The sequence below is a fragment of the Archocentrus centrarchus genome, chromosome 23 (assembly GCF_007364275.1).
Source record: "Archocentrus centrarchus isolate MPI-CPG fArcCen1 chromosome 23, fArcCen1, whole genome shotgun sequence".
NCBI classification, from domain to species: Eukaryota; Metazoa; Chordata; class Actinopteri; order Cichliformes; family Cichlidae; genus Archocentrus; species Archocentrus centrarchus.
In genome coordinates, this window is record NC_044368.1 from 14,588,771 (window position 1) to 14,607,677 (window position 18,907).

At 42.7% G+C, this 18,907-nt stretch overlaps 1 protein-coding gene across 6 annotated transcripts in view; it reads left to right on the forward strand.

The window, feature by feature from the left end:
• The window catches only part of prickle1b (prickle homolog 1b), a 74,807-nt gene extending 55,900 nt beyond the window's left edge, over window positions 1–18,907 (forward strand). For 3 of the 6 annotated variants that reach the window (XM_030719978.1, XM_030719981.1, XM_030719982.1), the window contains 7 exons: window positions 11,001–11,198; window positions 11,933–12,046; window positions 13,116–13,253; window positions 15,376–15,579; window positions 15,693–15,879; window positions 15,986–16,978; window positions 17,078–18,684. In XM_030719978.1, coding sequence (XP_030575838.1) covers window positions 11,001–11,198; window positions 11,933–12,046; window positions 13,116–13,253; window positions 15,376–15,579; window positions 15,693–15,879; window positions 15,986–16,978; window positions 17,078–18,045 — 2,802 coding nt within the window. In that variant the 3' untranslated portion in view covers window positions 18,046–18,684. The other 3 variants (XM_030719983.1, XM_030719980.1, XM_030719979.1) reach the window with 3 other exon arrangements.

Sequence of the window (18,907 nt, forward strand, 5' to 3'; positions counted from 1 at the left end):
AAGGAATACATCACTTAACAATATCAAATTAGAGTTGGTTGGGAGGCACAAGACTCTTTTTCTCTCCCCTCTCTGTTGCGAACGTACACACACACACACACACACACACACACACACACACACACACACACACACACCACACACACACACACACACACACACACACACACACACACACACACACAGCACTAGAATGACAACATGTTTGGCTTCCAGTATGTTGCCATTTTTCCATTGTGTTTCTCATTGATGTTCTAGTTCATCATTGCAATGAAGTGTAAAAGTACTCTCTGATTTAACACAGACTTGTCACATTTAAAAGCGAGACTGGACTGTTATATATAACTAAAGCCTGCCTGTGCTGCCTAAATGTGACTAAAATTGGGAGTTTTTCATTAGATTTTGCTGGTAAAATGTATCTCAGACATCCTGATATGCACATACGCACTCTGGGAATAGCACTTTGTACACTGTATTCTACTCCCAAGGTGTGCTGGTTAACATCAAAATACAGAACACCATTTTGAGTCTGTGAGTAACAAAGAGAAAATCCAGTTTTCCACTATTTGAATAACTGGCTACATATGCAGGGATATAGGAAGCTTGTAGAGCATATTAAAGATTGACAGATCAAAAAAGATAATGCGAAGCATTGGGAAGAGAATAAATAGAACATTAAAATGACCCCTTATGCTCACACAGGTGAGTGAAGAAGGATCAGATTTCCAAACTCAGTTCTATCCCACTTTCTTGCTTAACTGCAAACTGAAAATTAGAGCCCGACCAATATAAGACCGATTAAAAAAATTCTATATTCCAACATATCGGCCAATATATACGACAAATAAGCAGATCAAATAAGAAATAAGAATCACAAAGATGACCAACCTTTGCTGGTGCTGGTGGTGGTGCTGGTGGGGGATACAAACTCTATGAGCAAAAGATTTCTGTCTCATCGGGGAATAAACAAAGATGTCTGAATTCACAGCACAGGATTGGTGTTTTGTTATTATTAACAAGCCTAAAGATCCATTACCTGGTGTGAACGGCTGTGAGAGGCATCTGTCAGCAGGAATAGAGCTGAATGGGGTTGAATCATAATGGATGTGAATTGAGACATGGGAGTCAGATTTGCATAAAAAGGGTTTATCTGCAGCTCAATCACATTGAAGTGGATGCAAATGTTCCTTTTGGTAAAGTTAGTAAAAAGAAATGATGATATTTTTCTTCTGCCATCCAAAAATCTTCATTGTCCTTAAATAAACCTTAAAAACCTTAAATAATCCTTAAATAAACATGCCTAAAAGCCATAGTTGCAGCTTTAAGAAGGTGTTTGCAGTTACACGTGCTTCAGGCTAAATGGTAATATCTAACACACCAGTATGGTCACAGTGGCAAAGCAAATATTCTCATGATGAATGGTAAGTATACTATTCACCATATCACCATGCTGAACCTCACTGTTTAGCATGTTACCAATTACCACTAAACTCAGCAAAGAGTGATGATAATGGCTTTATTCTCCATAAACTAAACTGTTAAAGAAATAAAAAGTCTGACCAGAACCCCGAACATAAATGCTATTTTTTAGCCATACAGCACTGCCAAGCCCCAAATCAGAACATTGGCTTGAAGAATTTTCCACTCTAAATTAAAAGTAGGGCTCTGAACAAGAATAACAAGTGTATCCTCAAAACCCAGTGCCTACCAATGCTCCCATTACAGTTGACAAATCCCTGCATTTTATAGCACTTTTATTTCCGCCTCTGTTGCCTCTGAGGCATGTAGGTAACACCCAGCAGAAGGTTTTACGACTTGAAACTTAAATTACACTCGACTGGGGAGTGTCGAGGAATATTAACACTGATCTGGCAAAACCTCTGAGCCCCCCCCCCCCCCCCCCCCCCCCCCCACACACACACACACACACACACACACTTCCACAGAGCTGATTTGCAGCAACAAGTCAGGCTGGTGGGCCTTGTTAGCGAGGGCTAAAGATCCCATTTCCTGGTGTGAAAGGCTGCTGAGAGGCGTCTGTCAGCAGGAATGGAGACATCGTAATGGCTGTGAATTGATACAGATCTCCATGTGAATCAAGGTGGTTTATCAGCCACTGTACATGCGGCTTAAGCTAATGGTTGCTAAAAGGTGCATGACTGAGTCACACTTTGCAGCACTGTAAGGGAAAGAAGCCATTTCTCAACCAAAAAAACATAATTCACTTTCATAATTTGGTTTATTTGTCTGACAGTAGGACACACAAACCCAGCCTCATGGGGTCACAAGCTAGTGTACTCCTAGTGCCGGTCCCAAGCCTGAATAAATTAGGGGATTGCATCAGGAAGGGCCATCCGGTGTAAAAATCTGTGCCAAATAAAACACGCAGATCCATCCGCTGTGGCAACCCCTTAGGAAATGAGGGAGCAGCTGAAAGTACCTCTCTCTGTCTGTGCCTGTCAGTTTTAGGTCCACAGTGTTACTTGTTGTGTTAGGATCTTTTCTTTAGGCAATCAGTGAGCAGAAACTACTTCAACGCCTTGCTCAAGGTGTCAGTTTGACATAGTGCCAAGCACTTCTTTAAAAGCAAACTGCCTGAGCCCTTTCCTCATCGGAATAGGGAGTAGTTAACACAATAAACATAGATTAGCCCTGAAAGTTGCCAGTGAAGACAATAACCTTTGGAAGATGTAGCTTTTGCCTTAAAAGCCTATGTTTGCTTTAATCCTGGTGAACAATCTTTTATATTTCATCATGTATTTTGCACTTTATGCTACTTTAACATCAGGAATGGTCTCCATGCTCTGTTTGAGCTTGGCTTTTATGACAACCTATCCTGTGGCATGTTGAGACATGCCACTGTCCTTGTTGATTTCTATTTTGAACAACCAAAGGGCAATTTCCCCCCAATATTAGCATTCTAAGGGATCGGTAAAGTGTTTCATCCCTTGGGGATGAAACACAGCTGAGAGGGTGCAGGTGTGAATGACTGTTATAAATGAAAATAGAGAAGAGCACTGCTGGAATGGAGCATCGCTTGCTTTGTAACCCTTCCCTCTACAATGAAGGTCAAGAAAAGGCTGAATTACCAGCTGAGCCGTGTTCCAGCAGATAAAAAATGTGCAGCCAGAAGGAGCAGGTACGTGTGTGTGTGTGTGTGTTTGTGTGCAGCTAATGTGTAGTCTAGACTCTTGGATTTCAAGTTTAGAAAAGGCCAGGAGATCTTGTCTGAACCGCGGTCCGGAGCTTATGCCAAGGAAATAAAACTCTGCTCACAAAGTCCTTTGAGACTTGATCAAAAGGTTTCTGTCCAAATTGCTTCTGACTTTACTGAATTTAGACTGATATTTTGGGCCAGTAATGTTACTGGATATCAGCCAAGGGCGTGTAAGAAGGAATCTAAAACCTGTGCTCCAGTCAGATCTCATTTAAAATCAGTAGTTTTTACCTGTTATAGAATAAGCCGGGAATAAGTTCTGTCTTTAGCTGTTTTTGTAAAGCAACAGAATGCTGAAAGACAGAGAGAACTTTCATTTTACAACATTAAAAAGGGTCTGTTTTTAGCAAAATCACAGCTGTGTGTGATTTTCACGCATCTGTGCTCATGCACTAAGCCCTGGGGTCAAATGTCACTGCATAAACCCCCCATTAGCAAGTTCCTAGTCATCAGCCTAAGACATATGAATGGCGCCTGGGCATCATCCATTCAGGACATATGTCCAATTGCTTTGCAGAGTCCTAAAATATAACAGCTTAAACCCATTTAAGAACCTATTGTGAAGCAACAATGCTGCAGGATAACCGTGTAACGTGGACAACAGCATGCTGCTTCTTTATCTTATTAAGGCAAAGTTCAGGTCCTTATAAGGTTTGCTGTTGAGAGCCTACAGGTTTAAAACTCCAAGAAGAATGATGCAACTGTAATGTCTCTATCCATCATGGTTTTTTAATCTACAACAGATAAACTAATGCCTGTAAGATTACCAATAAAACTTAATTAAAAAGAATTTCTGAAACTTTCCGCTCTGCTAGACCCTCGTTTCTCTCCAGGAAGAGGCAGAGGAGACGGCAAGGTCAACTGTCCTCTTGTGTTTTCTAAAGAACCATAGGTCTCTGGCCACAAGCCCAGGCACCGTCTGAAAGACAGATATTTGCCTATTGTCTGGGATAAAGCCACTCATTCTCAGACCTGTCCTCCATTCAACCAGGAGCATTCCTCACCTGCTCATTGGCTGGTTTCATTATCTGAATTAAGTTCCTGTCTGTCACAAAAATAGGTTCCCCTCTCTAGCTGTCTACCTGAAATAGGATTTGCCAACCTTTTGAAATGCATATCCAGATAAATATCTTAGGAAATTTAATGCACATCTCTCTGGGGGTTAAACACAAAGTGGCTTTTGCAGAGTGGTGCCAAGGCTCCTGGAAAACTGAAGAGCTTTTCTGAAAGGTTCACCCTCTGACTGGACTGCGAGGCTTAGTTGTCTCTTCTCTCAATTTCAAATATGCGTTGGTATGCCGGGAAAGAAGGCTGTGTTGGCAACGCACATAGACAGTCCCATCTCTAAGCACACAGAGAAACCCATTCTCTATCTCGGTCTCCTAAGCTAATTAGCTAACTGAGTCATTTCTCATTTGTAACAGGTAATCCGACATGTGACAAACAGCTCTTTTGCCCTCTCTGCAAGTGACTTTGTGGGGTCGTCAGAGGAGAAGGCGTCTTTGTCTGCCGGACAATCGAGTAAACTCATTTGTCATTTTTGACTCTTTAAATGAAGCCGTTGCTGCTTTTCAGCCTTTCACAATGACTGATGATGGCAAGCTTGTCCAAATAATCACATCAAACTTCCCCAGGCAAATCCAGTGAATTCTGTTTGCATACAGATTGCACCCCCCCAACAGAACAATAAGTGCAACTTTTCACATTTCATCATTGCTAATGCAAGTGTCACCTTCGGGTCTCAGTTTGGATCTGAGCTCTTTACGCCTAGCTCTGCCAGATTGTTGGGAGTTTCTTAAAGTGAAGTGCCTTTTGACAATAACGTCATTGTGGAGTGAGAGATGAAGATGCGGGGACCCCTTTCCTTGGTGATGTCAGTGACCGCTTGAGCCAAGAGACCCTTTGCGTGAGAATTTCCCGAGATGGATGAGTTGAGACTTGAGAATAAGCAAGGTCAACATTTAACCATTGAAACGCAAACAAAACATGAGGGGTTTTGTAACGGACTAGCTGTTTTTAAATGATTGAACACCTCGAACACATATAGTTTGTCAGGTGTCACTATGTTGGCAAACAAAGACTCAAAGTTGCTATTATCAATATTGTTATATAAACAGTGGGTCACATGAATCCTTGTATGTAAAAGTGGGTCACTCATACTGAGGACCTCAAGAAGTCATGTCAGGTTTAAGAAACTTGAAAGCATCTTTTATTTTGACTCTAAATTAACACTAATGTTCTGTGTCTGCTTGATGAGGCGAGTCTAAAAAGGCCCTTACTGCTTCCATTGGAAGTAAGAGGGTAAATAGCAGGTAGGTGCTGCTAATCATGTGTACTTTATTAACTAATCATCAGATAGTGTGAGACTGAACAAGTATAGCTTGTTTGGAAGGGTTGCCAGGAGGAAACCTCTTCTCTCTAAAAGAACAGGGCAGCACGGTGTGAGTTTGCAAAGTTGCATCTGAACAAACCACAAGACTTCTGGAACAACGTCCTTTTTACAGATGAGGCCAAAGTGGTGATGTCACATCTGTCTGACGTCTAAAGCTTGACCCAAATTGGATCATGCAAGAGAACAATGATGCCAAGCACAGCAAAAGATCTGTAACAGCATGGCTGAAAAAGAGAAGAGTCAAAGTGTTGCAATGGTTATAATTGCTACTGTGCTAAAATTATTTAAGGTGCTCTTATAAGTCCTCAATTAATAGGAGTGAATAAAAAGTGTGTGTAACAGTATATTCCAGCTGGCTAGGCATGTTTAAAGTAGTGGATGCTTATAATAGACTATATAAGCCCAATAAAATCATAAGTTTTGAGCCTTTTACACAATTTAATAGTTCTTTGAGAATAATGTTGTATGTCAGTTGTGTTTACAGTTTGTCATTGTTGCCCCTAGTGGCCAAAATACTGTATTATAGGTTGTTATAATTTGTTTCAAGTCTCAAGCATCAGTGATGCCTCGTTGTCACCAAGTAGCGATCAAACCTTTTAAGTACTTTGATTCTGCCCATTTTTTGTGCACAAGGTAACAGATTTTGTTGCTGAGATAATAGGGCAGCCGGGTCGAGAACCGATTACCCACCACATGATCTAATCAGTAGATGAGGACAAATTAATGCAACATTATTAGAGCAAATGGCATCAAAGTGGATGATCCCAGGAACATTTTTATGAGAACCAAGGTGAAAGTGTGCAGCCACTCGCATCATAGATAGAATTTTAATCCCTAATGGGGAAATGGAGGGAAATTCATCTTAAACATGTGTCAGTATTTCAAAAAAAGAGAAAAAAGTATCTTGTACTTTTTTTTTTTTTTTTTACACTTTTGAGGTTTCCTTAAAATGTAATGAAAGAAAGGACAGGCTGATAGAGACAAAGAGAAGGTGTGAGAGAGGAGGGTGGACATGTCATCTGGCTCTCAGGAATCCTTCAGCTAGTGTGTGTGTGTGTGTGGGGGGGGGGGGGGGGGGGGGGTGCAGGGTGGTGGGCTCAGTGTCAGGAGAAAGGGGTGTAGATATAGGGAGGGGGGGGGGTGTTGACTCTGAAGGGTGTGTGTGTGTGAGAGAGTGACTGAAGTGTAGCGGCAGGCAGGGAGAATGAGGGAGGGGCAGCCAAGGCTCGGCTGCCCCCAAGAGCACACTCTCACAGTGGGATCAGAGACACTCCAGATAGAGACGTCGCCCTCCCTGCCCTCACTCGTCGCTCACTAGACCATAAAAATTTTGGATTGCTAACTGAGCTGCCACCCTGCTCTGGAGTGAGAGCTGCTCACTTTTTAGACTCTCATCATAGCTGATGTTGGCTTTCAAAGGCTGAGGCTTTGGTGTGGGACACTTCCTGACTGAATGGGATCTGGATCTGATTAGAACGCGCATCCGCTGTGCTTGACGCTGTGCTTGACGCTGCAGACATGTTGCCAGAGCTGGAGAGCTGTGCGACCAGGGGATTGTGGAAGTGAATGAGGTCTTTATGCAGAGGGTGGAAAGAGAGATGCTGTTCCCGGAGGTAAGAGAAAAATAGATGAGTAGGCTAAACTTACTGAAACTTGCAAACACATTCAGAGCCCTGCTGGTGGAAAACACTTGCACAAGTCAACCATTACTCATGCTGAGGATGAACCTGCATGTGTGTTTCTTTATTTAGAAATATGTCAAGTCTTGCATCTTGTGGCTGTGCAGGTGGTCTCACTCCAACTGTTTTAATCTCCTCTGCACCCCCTGACACCCATTTGGCCTTAAAATAACACTCTTTAGCAGTCAAAGAGAATTGACCTCGGCCTTTGAACTCTGCAATTTAATTGTTTTCCTAAGTCAAATCTCACGGCATTTAGGAAAAAAACTTTATACTCCTTTTTTGTTTATTTGTTTTTAGCGTATCACTCAGAATCTTCATATTTGTCCATTATATTAACTGCAGGTAACTCAAGCTATAACTGCTGTTTGATTTAAAAGGGAAGTATTCCTTTACTTCATCTGAAAATAACACATTTGACTCACTTGATGATGGAGTGCTCGTATAAGATAAGATAAAACTTTAATGATCCCACGACAGGGAAATTTGTGCATTACAGCAGCTCAATACAGAGAAAAAATGAAAAAGGATGAGTAGGAACAAATAACTAAACTAAAAACTAAAATAGAATAGAATAAAATAAAATAGCAAAAATCTATACACATATACATAAGCACTATATACATAAATATATATATCAGTGTCAATACCCACATTTACATATACACACATATACACACACGTCAAAACACTATATACAGATATCAAAATATTATATACATTTGTAGCCGGTAAGGTACACAGCATACACGGTATGCATTATATGGGTGAGTGTAATAAATAAAATGTATCTGACTATGTGGATAAAGTGATGGCAGTGGAGGTAAAGTGTCCAAGTGACTCAAGACATTATGATGTGTTATACAGTTATAAAGGGTCAGATAAGTGGGAGAGTCACACATGGTTAAGTTAGCCGGCTACATCTGGCCCCTGTTTACACAGCCCCAATGATGTGACTCCTAAAATGTTTTTTTTTAAACTTCTTCCTGTCACGTCTTCATTGCGCGACCTGCGTTTAGATTCCGAATAGGTGGACGTTGTGTTTTTGTTTTGGACAAAGGCAGCCATTGTGTTATTGCCAAGAGGTGACATGGTGAAATGTGAGTTGCTGTGTATGTTGGCTCAGGAATCTGCAGTCACCTTTTTCCCCGCTTACTTGTGCGATGAGAAGCAGGAGAGCTGAAGGGCAGACGGAAACCGGCGAAACGAAAGCAAGCCACCCTCAAAATCAGCTAGTTTCTAGTTGATTGTAATTCAAGCAGTTCAGCAGCGTCTCAACCGTTCTCTGGTTTCAGCATCTTCAAAAGGAGGGATTTGCTGCTTTATTTTGTTATATATGATAGGAAGCTGAATGTCTTTGGGATTTGGGTCTGCGGTTTTTCAGACATTGCGCAAAACTATCTGGAACTGCCACATTCATTAATAATGAAAAACACAGACAGTGATATTTAAGGCATTAGGTTTTGGCCTTCAGGTCTTCAGACCAATTCAGAAACAACCATATTATTGGCATCAAATAATCTTTAAAATAAGAATTACTCATCTACATCTACTTACTGGTCTTAACTAGGTTACATGAGATAAAGAAGAACAAGTAAAGAAAAGCTTCTGAGTGATAACATTATCTATCCTACCATAAAACCTGATAGATTAGTCACCGAAGAACAAAGCAACACTCAAAAAACCCCTTTGTCCTGTAATAAGAGACGCAGTTAGACCTTAAACACCATTTGTAATCTTTAAATTTCAAGTTTTGAAGCCCTGGGCTTTATTTGACTGTATGCTAATTATGGGTATGTTAATACCTGTCTTCTTACAGAGGGGTTGGATTTGTGGTGGAGGGAACCCTGTCAGCCTGCTCACCTCACTCTCCAGGCCTTCCTACTTTGCATTGTGAGTTCAGTCGCAGCTGATAGGATGAAACTTATTCTTGTGGTTATGTTATTTATTTATTTATTTTTTTGCCTTGCTGCTCTGCTTGTTTCTCCGGTGACAGCATTCGACTGTTCCTAACCCTCATTAACCACCACCTCCAGTCCCCAAATGGCTGGGTATCACACAGCACCAACATTTGTCTGAATAAATTTGATTGCCAGCTCTACAGGCATGCTTACCACATCATTTTTGCTCAGTGGAAGCCATCCAGACTGTAATGTCCCCGATGGCATGGCTCTTTTGTGAAAGATCTATCCAGTGAGGTGGGCCGGTGTAAAGTTTCTGACTGCCTTACCCCAAATAAGCCCTATTGTGGTCCGGATTTGCATGTCAAAGAGGCAGAGTCAGCAAGGTCAAAGAAGAGGAACGTTTTTCAACACCTTGAGACCAAAGCTGTGTTATCAGGCCGATGAAGGCGGGAGACACACAACAACAAGACAGATTAACCCCCATTCATGTACTACTCTTATCAGCTTGTAAAGAGAAATAACAAAGGCTTCTTGAAAGGCGTCTGACAGCAGAATCACGCAGTAGTCTGAGCGGATGCGTTTAGTTCTTCACGATCGCTAAATCATTTGTCATTTGTGCTTGTTTTGAAGTCACTATCCGTACACTATACGCTGTATGCAGTGGTGACAACATGTGGGCATCCTTAAAGCTGTTTCAGAGGCTTCGAGCCTTGCTAGCATAGACGATAAGACCAACAGGTTTCTTGTGGCTAACAGATGGAAATTTGAGCTGCATCTTGTTATGTCAGAGTATTACTAGCTTAGTTTAAACCAAAAGTAGTGGATGCACCTTGCAAGCCTCTTTTTACTGAAACGGGAAATGATCCTATTGTGCAGGACGCACATCTCACTAATAAATCAATCTCTGTATGTGTGTCTGTTTGTCGCCTAACTTGACATCTGATCCACTTCAGTGCTTGATTTGTGAGCTCACAGATAAGGTCTCCTTTTGACCTCATACTCACATCACTGTCAATGGGAACTTTTATTTATAAACTATGTAATATGAACTGTGGCATTAATCTTATGTTGATGCTACAGTGGGCACTGCATCATGGTGCATACATCTCCACATAATACGACTTAAAAAGAAATGACAGACTTTTAAAGCCCTTATTCCAAACAGTGCCGCTGCTGTATGTTTATGTGTCCCAAACGCTTACCATGCTGGAAAAAGCCTGGTATAATTTTCCATTATATATGTTTGATCAAAGTTTGTCTCAAGTATCCTTTGAAGGTGGACAATTTTCAGTCATCCAGTATGATGCTTCAATATTTAAACAAAGGAAGCAGGATAAAGTACACTAATGGGATGGAAAATAACATATTAGTTATTTTTGAGGATGACTCAAGAGGTTTGAATTGTGGAAGGATTCTGAGATATGCCACGGAGAGCTTGTCCTTTCTTCTCTGTTTGTTCTTTGCTCTTCTCATATTTTTCTAGCCATTATGTTAAACTCTAAAAACAGTGCCGGGATCAAAGCAATTATCTTGTTGAGAAAGGAGAAGAAACAGAGATTAAAGCTAATTGGCGGATTGGAGGCTTTTAAGAAATTCAGAGGAATTTACAGTAAGTGCAAAAAAAAATAAAAAAAATAATCCTAGATCAGCCGTATCCCAGCCAACTGGTGCCAAGAAAGTAAAAGCCAGAACTTTGCGTGTAATTAGAGAAAGCATATGAAGCAAACAGAGGAGGGCTAAAAAGCATATATGAATGAAAGGCTGGGTCTGTTCTTTATGACTCCTAATCCTCCTTTATTTGCTCGCAGCGCCCGTGTGTGATGAACCTGGAGCGCGGTGAGAGAGGGGAGCGTCCTTTACCTCGAGGCCCCGAGATGGAAACTCGCACTGGTGGGAAGATGGGGAAGATATCCGTGGGCTTCCAGAGGAGCTCCACCTCAGATGATGACTCTGGGTGCGCGTTGGAGGAATATGCATGGGTGCCACCAGGACTCAGGCCTGAACAGGTAGGACCTTAATTCCAAAATTACTTAATTTGACCATTAAGAAAAAAACACGCACACATGCTTTTTTGTCTCACTGCTGTGTCTTCCAGTGTGTTCTTTCCACCTCTCTTTGTATGGGCGCACACATGAACATTTAAGCTGACAGAGGATTTAATTTTTTTCGTGTAAACCTGCGAGTTGACAGCGTGCTTATAGTTTAGTTCAAACAAGGTTATGCTGCGCAGTGTGCTGCCTGTGCCATACTAGCAGATTAGTAGTGCTGCACGCTGAACTTAACATCTGGCTGTGGATTTTTTTTTTTTTTTTTTTTTTCTCACATCCAGTAGTGTTCATGTTCATCTCATTTCAGTCAGAAATAACTGCGGTCTCACATATTTTCCTATATTTTCTTCACGGCAGTGCACACCAACAAACAAAAGTTTGTTCTTGTTTCCATTGCTCCTGTCAGGGGAAATTAACCAAGGCAAACATTAACATTTACAGTCCCTTTGCTGTCTCCTTTTATGTGGAGAGATTTAACAGTCGGGCGCCTGTGACTGGAGAAAGGTTGACATGTTTGGCCCACAGTGTCACAAAAGAAGGGAGTGCGTTGCTGTGCGTGCAGTCATTCTCCACTGATATCCTCCATCTGAATAAAAGAGGAGAAACAAACCCTCCTCTTTTGCTTACTCTTAAAGAAAAAAAAAAGCTTCAGATGACTTGACAAAATCTCATTTACATGTCTCCATCTTCAGGTCCAGATGTATTTCGCCTGCCTGCCAGAAGACAAGGTGCCGTATGTGAACAGTCCAGGAGAGAAGCACAGAATCCGACAGCTCCTTTACCAGCTTCCACCGCACGACAACGAGGTAGAGATAATGCGGGAAAGAAACAGAGCACGTGAGACCTGAAGAGAGAGATATGGAGCTTAGCCAAGAGAGGATAAAGCTAACATCCACATCTGTGCCACGAGTGACATTGGCAGTCGTGGCACAGATGCATGGCTGCTGCAAATTTAAGGTGAAGCTTGCAAAGCTTGTCATTCTGAGAAAGTTTTCGAGTGCGCTACAACAGTTTTTACTGGCACTCACTTCTAACTGAACTGAAGCCTGCAGCTGCGTAAATCCTACACAATCTCGCAGGGCTTTTGTAGTAAAGCTGAAACAATAGCTACATTCCCTCAGCCCTGTCCACTAAAAGAAAACCTCCTGTGACAGTAAAGTACAAGCCAGCCTCTTCTATATGGCTTTATGGGGTGTAAACCAGCACTCCTTTCACATCTGTGTTAATAGAGTTTACATTAGACAATATGGTGGAGTGTTATCACCAACATAGGGGACAGAGGTGGTCTCTATATACACACACACACACAATAGGTAGACTCAACACACACAAACACAGTGTTTGACTGAGCAGTTTTATGATGTTTGTTGGCAGACCTGGTGGTTGGGGAAGCAAACTGCCTGAGGATTCCTTGCGTAACTGTGGTTAGAAGGGATAAATGCTTTGTGTGCATGAAAGGCAGCGAGCGTGCGTGTGTGTGTGTGTGTGTGTGTGTGTGTGTGTGAGCTCGCTCGCACATCGTTTACTGTTGTTTAGAGAACGACTGAGCTGGTTGTTAGGACAGTCTCGGTCCTTTTTTATCTGAACCTTCATCACCCTCTCTAAACACAGAGGAAGGGTTTGTGTGTATCACTTTCAACGCAGCCTTGAGGAGAATTAGCATTAATTAACCCTTTTTGCAGCCATATATGGACTCTCTGCGATACTTTTCCCCAATGTTGCACACAAAGATGAAAGCCAGAACGTCAGCAGTAATCGGTGGATGTCTCGAGATGCCGTTTCTCATCTTGAACGACTTCCGTTTTAACCATAAGTTGACCTCTGTTCTTTTCTTTCATCAACTCATCGCTCTTTTCTGTTTTCTTTTTTCAACAGGTGCGTTACTGCCACTCTCTAACAGAGGAGGAAAAGAGGGAGCTCCACATGTTCAGCACTCAGAGGAAGAGGGAGGCACTGGGGAGAGGAACACCCAAGGTCCTCCCCCGAGCTCTGCAACACACCCGCTGTGAAAATGTAGGTGCTACACATGGATACTCATGACCACACATATACAGGCATGCTGTAAGTGCACACGAAGACCACTCGCATCACTTAGCACTCACACAGCCACATGTAATCATTTACAGGGAAACCAACTGGTGGGTCTTAAGTTATTTATATCATGTGCTACTAACATCCTCTGTCCCATCCAAATGCCTGGCAACCCAAAGAACAATCCTGATTGGCTAATGTAGCAGTTTTAATCATGGACATAAACTTCCCTGTTAGGGCAAGAGGGGAAACAAGGAAATTGGGAGGCTCATGATTAAACCGAGTAGACAAGCTAGTTGTTCATGAGGAAATCAGCCAATTTCCTCCTGCCCCTCTATAGCCCAGCATGACAGACGGCAACAAAAATCCAAAGGTTAATAAGTAATTCTTACCATACTCTTCAAATCCAGCTTTTTTTTTTCCAAAGCAGTCACAGTATGTGGTATGTGATTCCACATTTACTGTTTGTTTACAGTATATGCAGCTGGTTTTGACTCTATGGAAACATGGAGATAGTTTTTGGGGTTTTTTTGTTTTTGTTTTGGGGTTTTTTTTAGCCTTTATGTGGACAGGCTAAAGATTTTCGCATGATTATTTGTAAATATTTTTTGGAAAGTTGGACTTTTGGGAAAACAGACACCTTGGTTCCATTTTCTGGCTGAAGTCACATGGAGCAAACACAAAAATGGGAACAATCCTAAAACCCGACCTCTGTTTTATACCGCTCATTTGGCGATGCATAACATCTAGTGCCAGTCGAGCTATCCTTGATCATGTTTCTCAAAAACTTCCCCTCAGCGCAGCAGACGTAAATATTAGTGTTGTGTGGCTTCCGCCAAAATTCAGCCCTGACAAGTAAGTGAGCCACATCCTCTGCCAGGCGTCCAAGAAGAGCAGATACAGCGACGCCATGTTAATTCCCCTGGACAGGCGGATGAAGTCTGTCACCATCTGAAAGCAGTTGCTAACATAGGGATGCAAGGTCGCGCACACCGAATGGACTCATATGATCACCAGCGGACACACAAACATGGTTAGACACACCGGAAATGTATGCGTATTCATTCAGGCTCTGTGAGCTGTTGTCACCCTCTAGCTCAGACAGCCATACTTTTACTGCACATGCAATTCCAGGATATAAGACGTTTGGATGCACACACACAATTTGTCAAGCTCCAGTTTCCTAGTGCCCTGACTTCCAGAGACACACAACACCCGCATATCCAAGGCCCCTGGCTGTTCACCCTCGTAATAATGGTAAACAGCTGGGCACGCAATCCCATGCTGCCTATGGGTGTCTCGTAACTCTGCGTAGTTATATAAAGACTGTACGTTCAGACATGCTCAAGCCATCTCTACGGAGTCATATGATTCTTCCACTTGGAGCCAAGGCCAATGCTTTCTGTTTTAAGATTACAGGACAAAAATGCTGCTCATTTCTTCAGCAATGCCTAATGAGAAATTGAGGGTTTCACAGCAAAGTGAAACAGCCACTGATTGTAACACAGAGAAAGCCAAATAAGTTTGAGCTTGTCCTCAAATCTTCGCTGGTAAAGCAGCTATGCTTGGAAGGTTGGATTCAGCATTTTTTTGAATGTAGGGCTTTCCAATGAACACATTTATCTGCAAAGGGTTGTAACCCAGGAAAATACTGGGCCAGGTTACATGGGCAATCCATCTCTTTTTAATAGCAATCTGTGTTACCTTGAAAATATTAAAATTTCAGCAAGGATTATCATTAATGTTGGATTCACTGACGTGTTTTGACTGCACCGTATGCCTTTGGCATTTGCAGTATGATCACCTGTTGTTTGGCCTTCTTTGTTTCAGCATCACTGCAAATGAAACATCAGCAGATATATGATATATATTGAGTAGCTATCTCATAATCCTGCTTTGTTTGCCCTGCATATTTCATGGGTATCGATTGCATCTCACACCTACTGTGAAATGGCATTCCCTTATGCATTTGTTATGCATTATCCCCACACATTTATTCTCAAGGTAGGATATTTATCACCCTAAGCAAGGCTACATGCTCAATGAACTCTCAGGCTTCCTGCCTGCCTTTGGAATCTCACAGGCTTTTTGTTGTGTTTGTCAGTGTTGTGGAGACATCAAGGGAAGCGAGATGGCAATTTTTGCCTCCAGAGCAGGACCAAGTCCCTGCTGGCACCCAGCATGCTTTGTATGTGCCACATGTCAAGAACTCCTGGTGGATCTGATCTATTTCTACCATAATGACAAGATCCTCTGCGGCAGACACCACGCCGAGCTTCTCAAGCCACGATGTTCTTCTTGCGATGAGGTAAGTGGCAGTAATATGGTATTGGGTAGTGTTCTTGTTTTAAAAAGGTCTCACAACAAAGCTAGTCCATAAAGTTTCTCATAATTAACATTAGAATACGTGTTTCCCTTTAGATCATCTTTGCAGATGAGTGCACTGAAGCGGAGGGTCGTCACTGGCACATGAAGCACTTTGCATGTTTTGAGTGTGAGACAATGCTAGGAGGCCAGCGGTACATAATGAAGGATGGAAAGCCCTACTGCTGTGGGTGCTTTGAGTCATTGTACGCAGAGTACTGTGAGTCCTGCGGCGAAAACATTGGTAAGTTTGCACTTCATTCCCCTGACCTGAAAACAAGGTCCCACTGTATTCTTTTTTTTGGTAATGCTATAACCTCCTTTTTTTTTTTTTAAATCATATCATGTAGGTGTTGATCATGCCCAGATGACCTATGAAGGTGTACACTGGCATGCCACTGACCAGTGCTTCTGTTGTGCTCAGTGTAAGACATCTCTGCTGGGTTGCCCCTTCCTGCCCAAGGAAGGTCGTATCTATTGCTCAAAGGCATGCAGCCAAGGGGAAGACATTCATGCCTCAGACTCATCTGATTCTGCATTCCAGTCTGCTCGTTCACGTGAATCACGGCGCAGCGTCCGCATGGGGAAGAGCAGCAGGCCAGCTGAACAATGGAGGCAGTCACAGCTTTTCAACCCTCCTGCCACCATTCCATCCTTTGAGCACAAGCTTGGGGATGGCGAGCGTGATGGAGATGCCGACGGTGACATTGATATTGTGGGGCGTAAGCTTGCCCATCTCGGCCTGGGTGAGGAGAGGTTCTGGCGGGAACGTGAGGAGCAGGATGCAGGGGGAGAGGAGGATCCAGAAGAGTGGGCCCAGCATGAAGACTACATGACTCAGCTTCTACTCAAGTTTGGTGACCGCGGGATGGTACACCAACTTCAACAGCCACCCCTAAAATCTCCCAGTCCTTCTGGTGACACAAACAGGCTAATAAGTGTGTCTGATCCCTGGCTAAAGCCTGATACTACATCTATGGGGATTTCCTCTCCCACTCCTGCCAGCCCCACCCAGAGTCATTCCTCCAGTCAATCCCGAGCCAATAGCCTTAGCCCTGGACTGATGAGCAAGAAGAACCTGCCTGAAATGTATTGGGCCCAGTCGCAGGATGGGCTGGGAGATTCAGCCTATGGAAGTCACCCAGGTCCTGCAAGTGCCAGAAAGATCCAAGAACTGGAGTTGGACCAAGATCAGGAGCAGTCTGGGGCAGGAAGACAGGCCTTCTGGGCAGATAGCAGACAGTGGTATGAAGACTCCCTAGAATGCATTGCTGATGAGCTGAGGAATGTTGAAAAGGGTGTTGGAGACTCCATGGACTCCCTAGCGCTCTCAAATATCACTGGTAAGGAGAGTGTTGGTTGCATGAATTCAGTTACATTTTCTTTTATTATCAGAAAAAAAAAACTGTTCAAAATTGACTTTCCCTGTTCATCCTCCTTAGGTGCATCAGTGGATGGAGACGGCAGGGATAGACCTTTAGTCTATACCCTTCATCCCATGCAGGATCCGTCAGTGGCAGATGACTGTGAAAAGATGAGCAACATGGGAACATTTAATTCATCTCATCTTCATCACAGTGCCAATTCTCTCAACCTCAACCTTGACAAGGGAAATGTGGAAGAAGAGGAGGAGGTTGCACTGGCACTGAGGGGAGACACACAAGGTGGTGTTCACTCATTGTCTCCACATTCAGAAGATCTCCCTGCCACCTTTGTTCATGCCCCAGCTCTAAGGAGAAGCAAGTCCCAATCCAGGCCTCCTCAGATGGTCAAGTTCTCAGAAGACACTGTGGACAATGGATATAATGATGGATATGAGATCAATATCAGAAAGCACCCCATGAGTGAGAAGCCACAGAGGAGGGCGTACTGCGCACCTGAGATGGGCAAAGAAAGAGCCCGCCCGACAAGCCACATAGGGCGCAGCAGGCCGCACCACCACCGGTCAGGCAGGCACCATAAGAGCCGCAAGACTCGCTCGGACAATGCCCTTCACATGGTGCCTTTGGAGAAAGCGCAGAGGCCATATGAGCCCCAGCAGCAAGGTCTGGTCAACCCTCCGTATGGTGCTATGCTCCTACAGCATCCTTCACATAGGCTACCAGTGGCCTACCCCCAAACCCGATCTGACTATATGCTTGGGAGCTCAATGCAAAATGACCCACGGGTTGAGCATTTCATGGGGCTCTACAGAGACGAAGATGACTGGTGTTCTACTTGCTCTTCCTCGTCATCGGACTCTGAGGAGGAGGGCTATTTCCTAGGTCAGCCAATCCCTCAGCCCCGACCTGCTGGGCGCTACTATGCAGAGGACTACCCAACAAGGGTCACAGCCCTTTCTTCCCACAGCCACGTCCCACAGACTGGTCGCCGTAAGAGTCAACGGTCCAAAAACTGTATAATTTCTTAAAGACAGCATAGTGTATTAACTTTGTAACCTGCACAACACCAAACAATACAGATTTTCAGTATGTATGATGGTTTACACAGATCAAATCTGGGTTTAGAGTGTCAGCACTAACATATAGTGTATGGCCAAAAGCCAAGATGCATATCGTATTTCAGGTCTATATCTACTGAAAGAAGAAATCTTTCATTTTAACTGAGGACCGCAAAAAAGACGTGCAACATATAATCAGAAATCACTTTTTGTGTGTGTGTGTGTGTGTGTTCAAAGTTGGCCTCAATACTGGGTCTTACTGATTTTCAGCACTAAGATGATGCACGGACTAAAAGTTGAAAACCTTTGCTTCAGATTATGTACAGCTGGCAGTGGGGAAGTCAAACTTTCATTTCAGCTTTTGCTATTAAGTTTTGAGTTTTTTTTTTTAATGTTCATTTAATTTTTGCAGCAGTATGTGTAAGTAAGTGGCACAAAGGTTAATAATTAAAGTAGAAAATAGAAACTAACCAAATAATTATTTAAAACATAATACAAAATGAAAATGTACATATTAAGTTAAGATTTTAATACTGGTATTTTTATATCCACATTTAAAATGGTTGTTTTGTTTTTTTTTAAGTGTATTAATAAAAAAAAAAGTTTTAATAGTGAACAGACCTCCTTAATATTTTAAGAGAAACAACCAAGATTGTGCCACTTCCTTCACAGTTAAGTGCCGTGTTATTCAAAAACAGTGCCACATATATTCCACTGTTGGCGTACAATTTCTAAAAGGACTGTCGGACACACCAGTGTTTTCCATAGTCAGCCCAGCTGTTCACTACCATTGCTCTGAAATAATCAGCAAAATGCTTTGTGATGTAAAAAT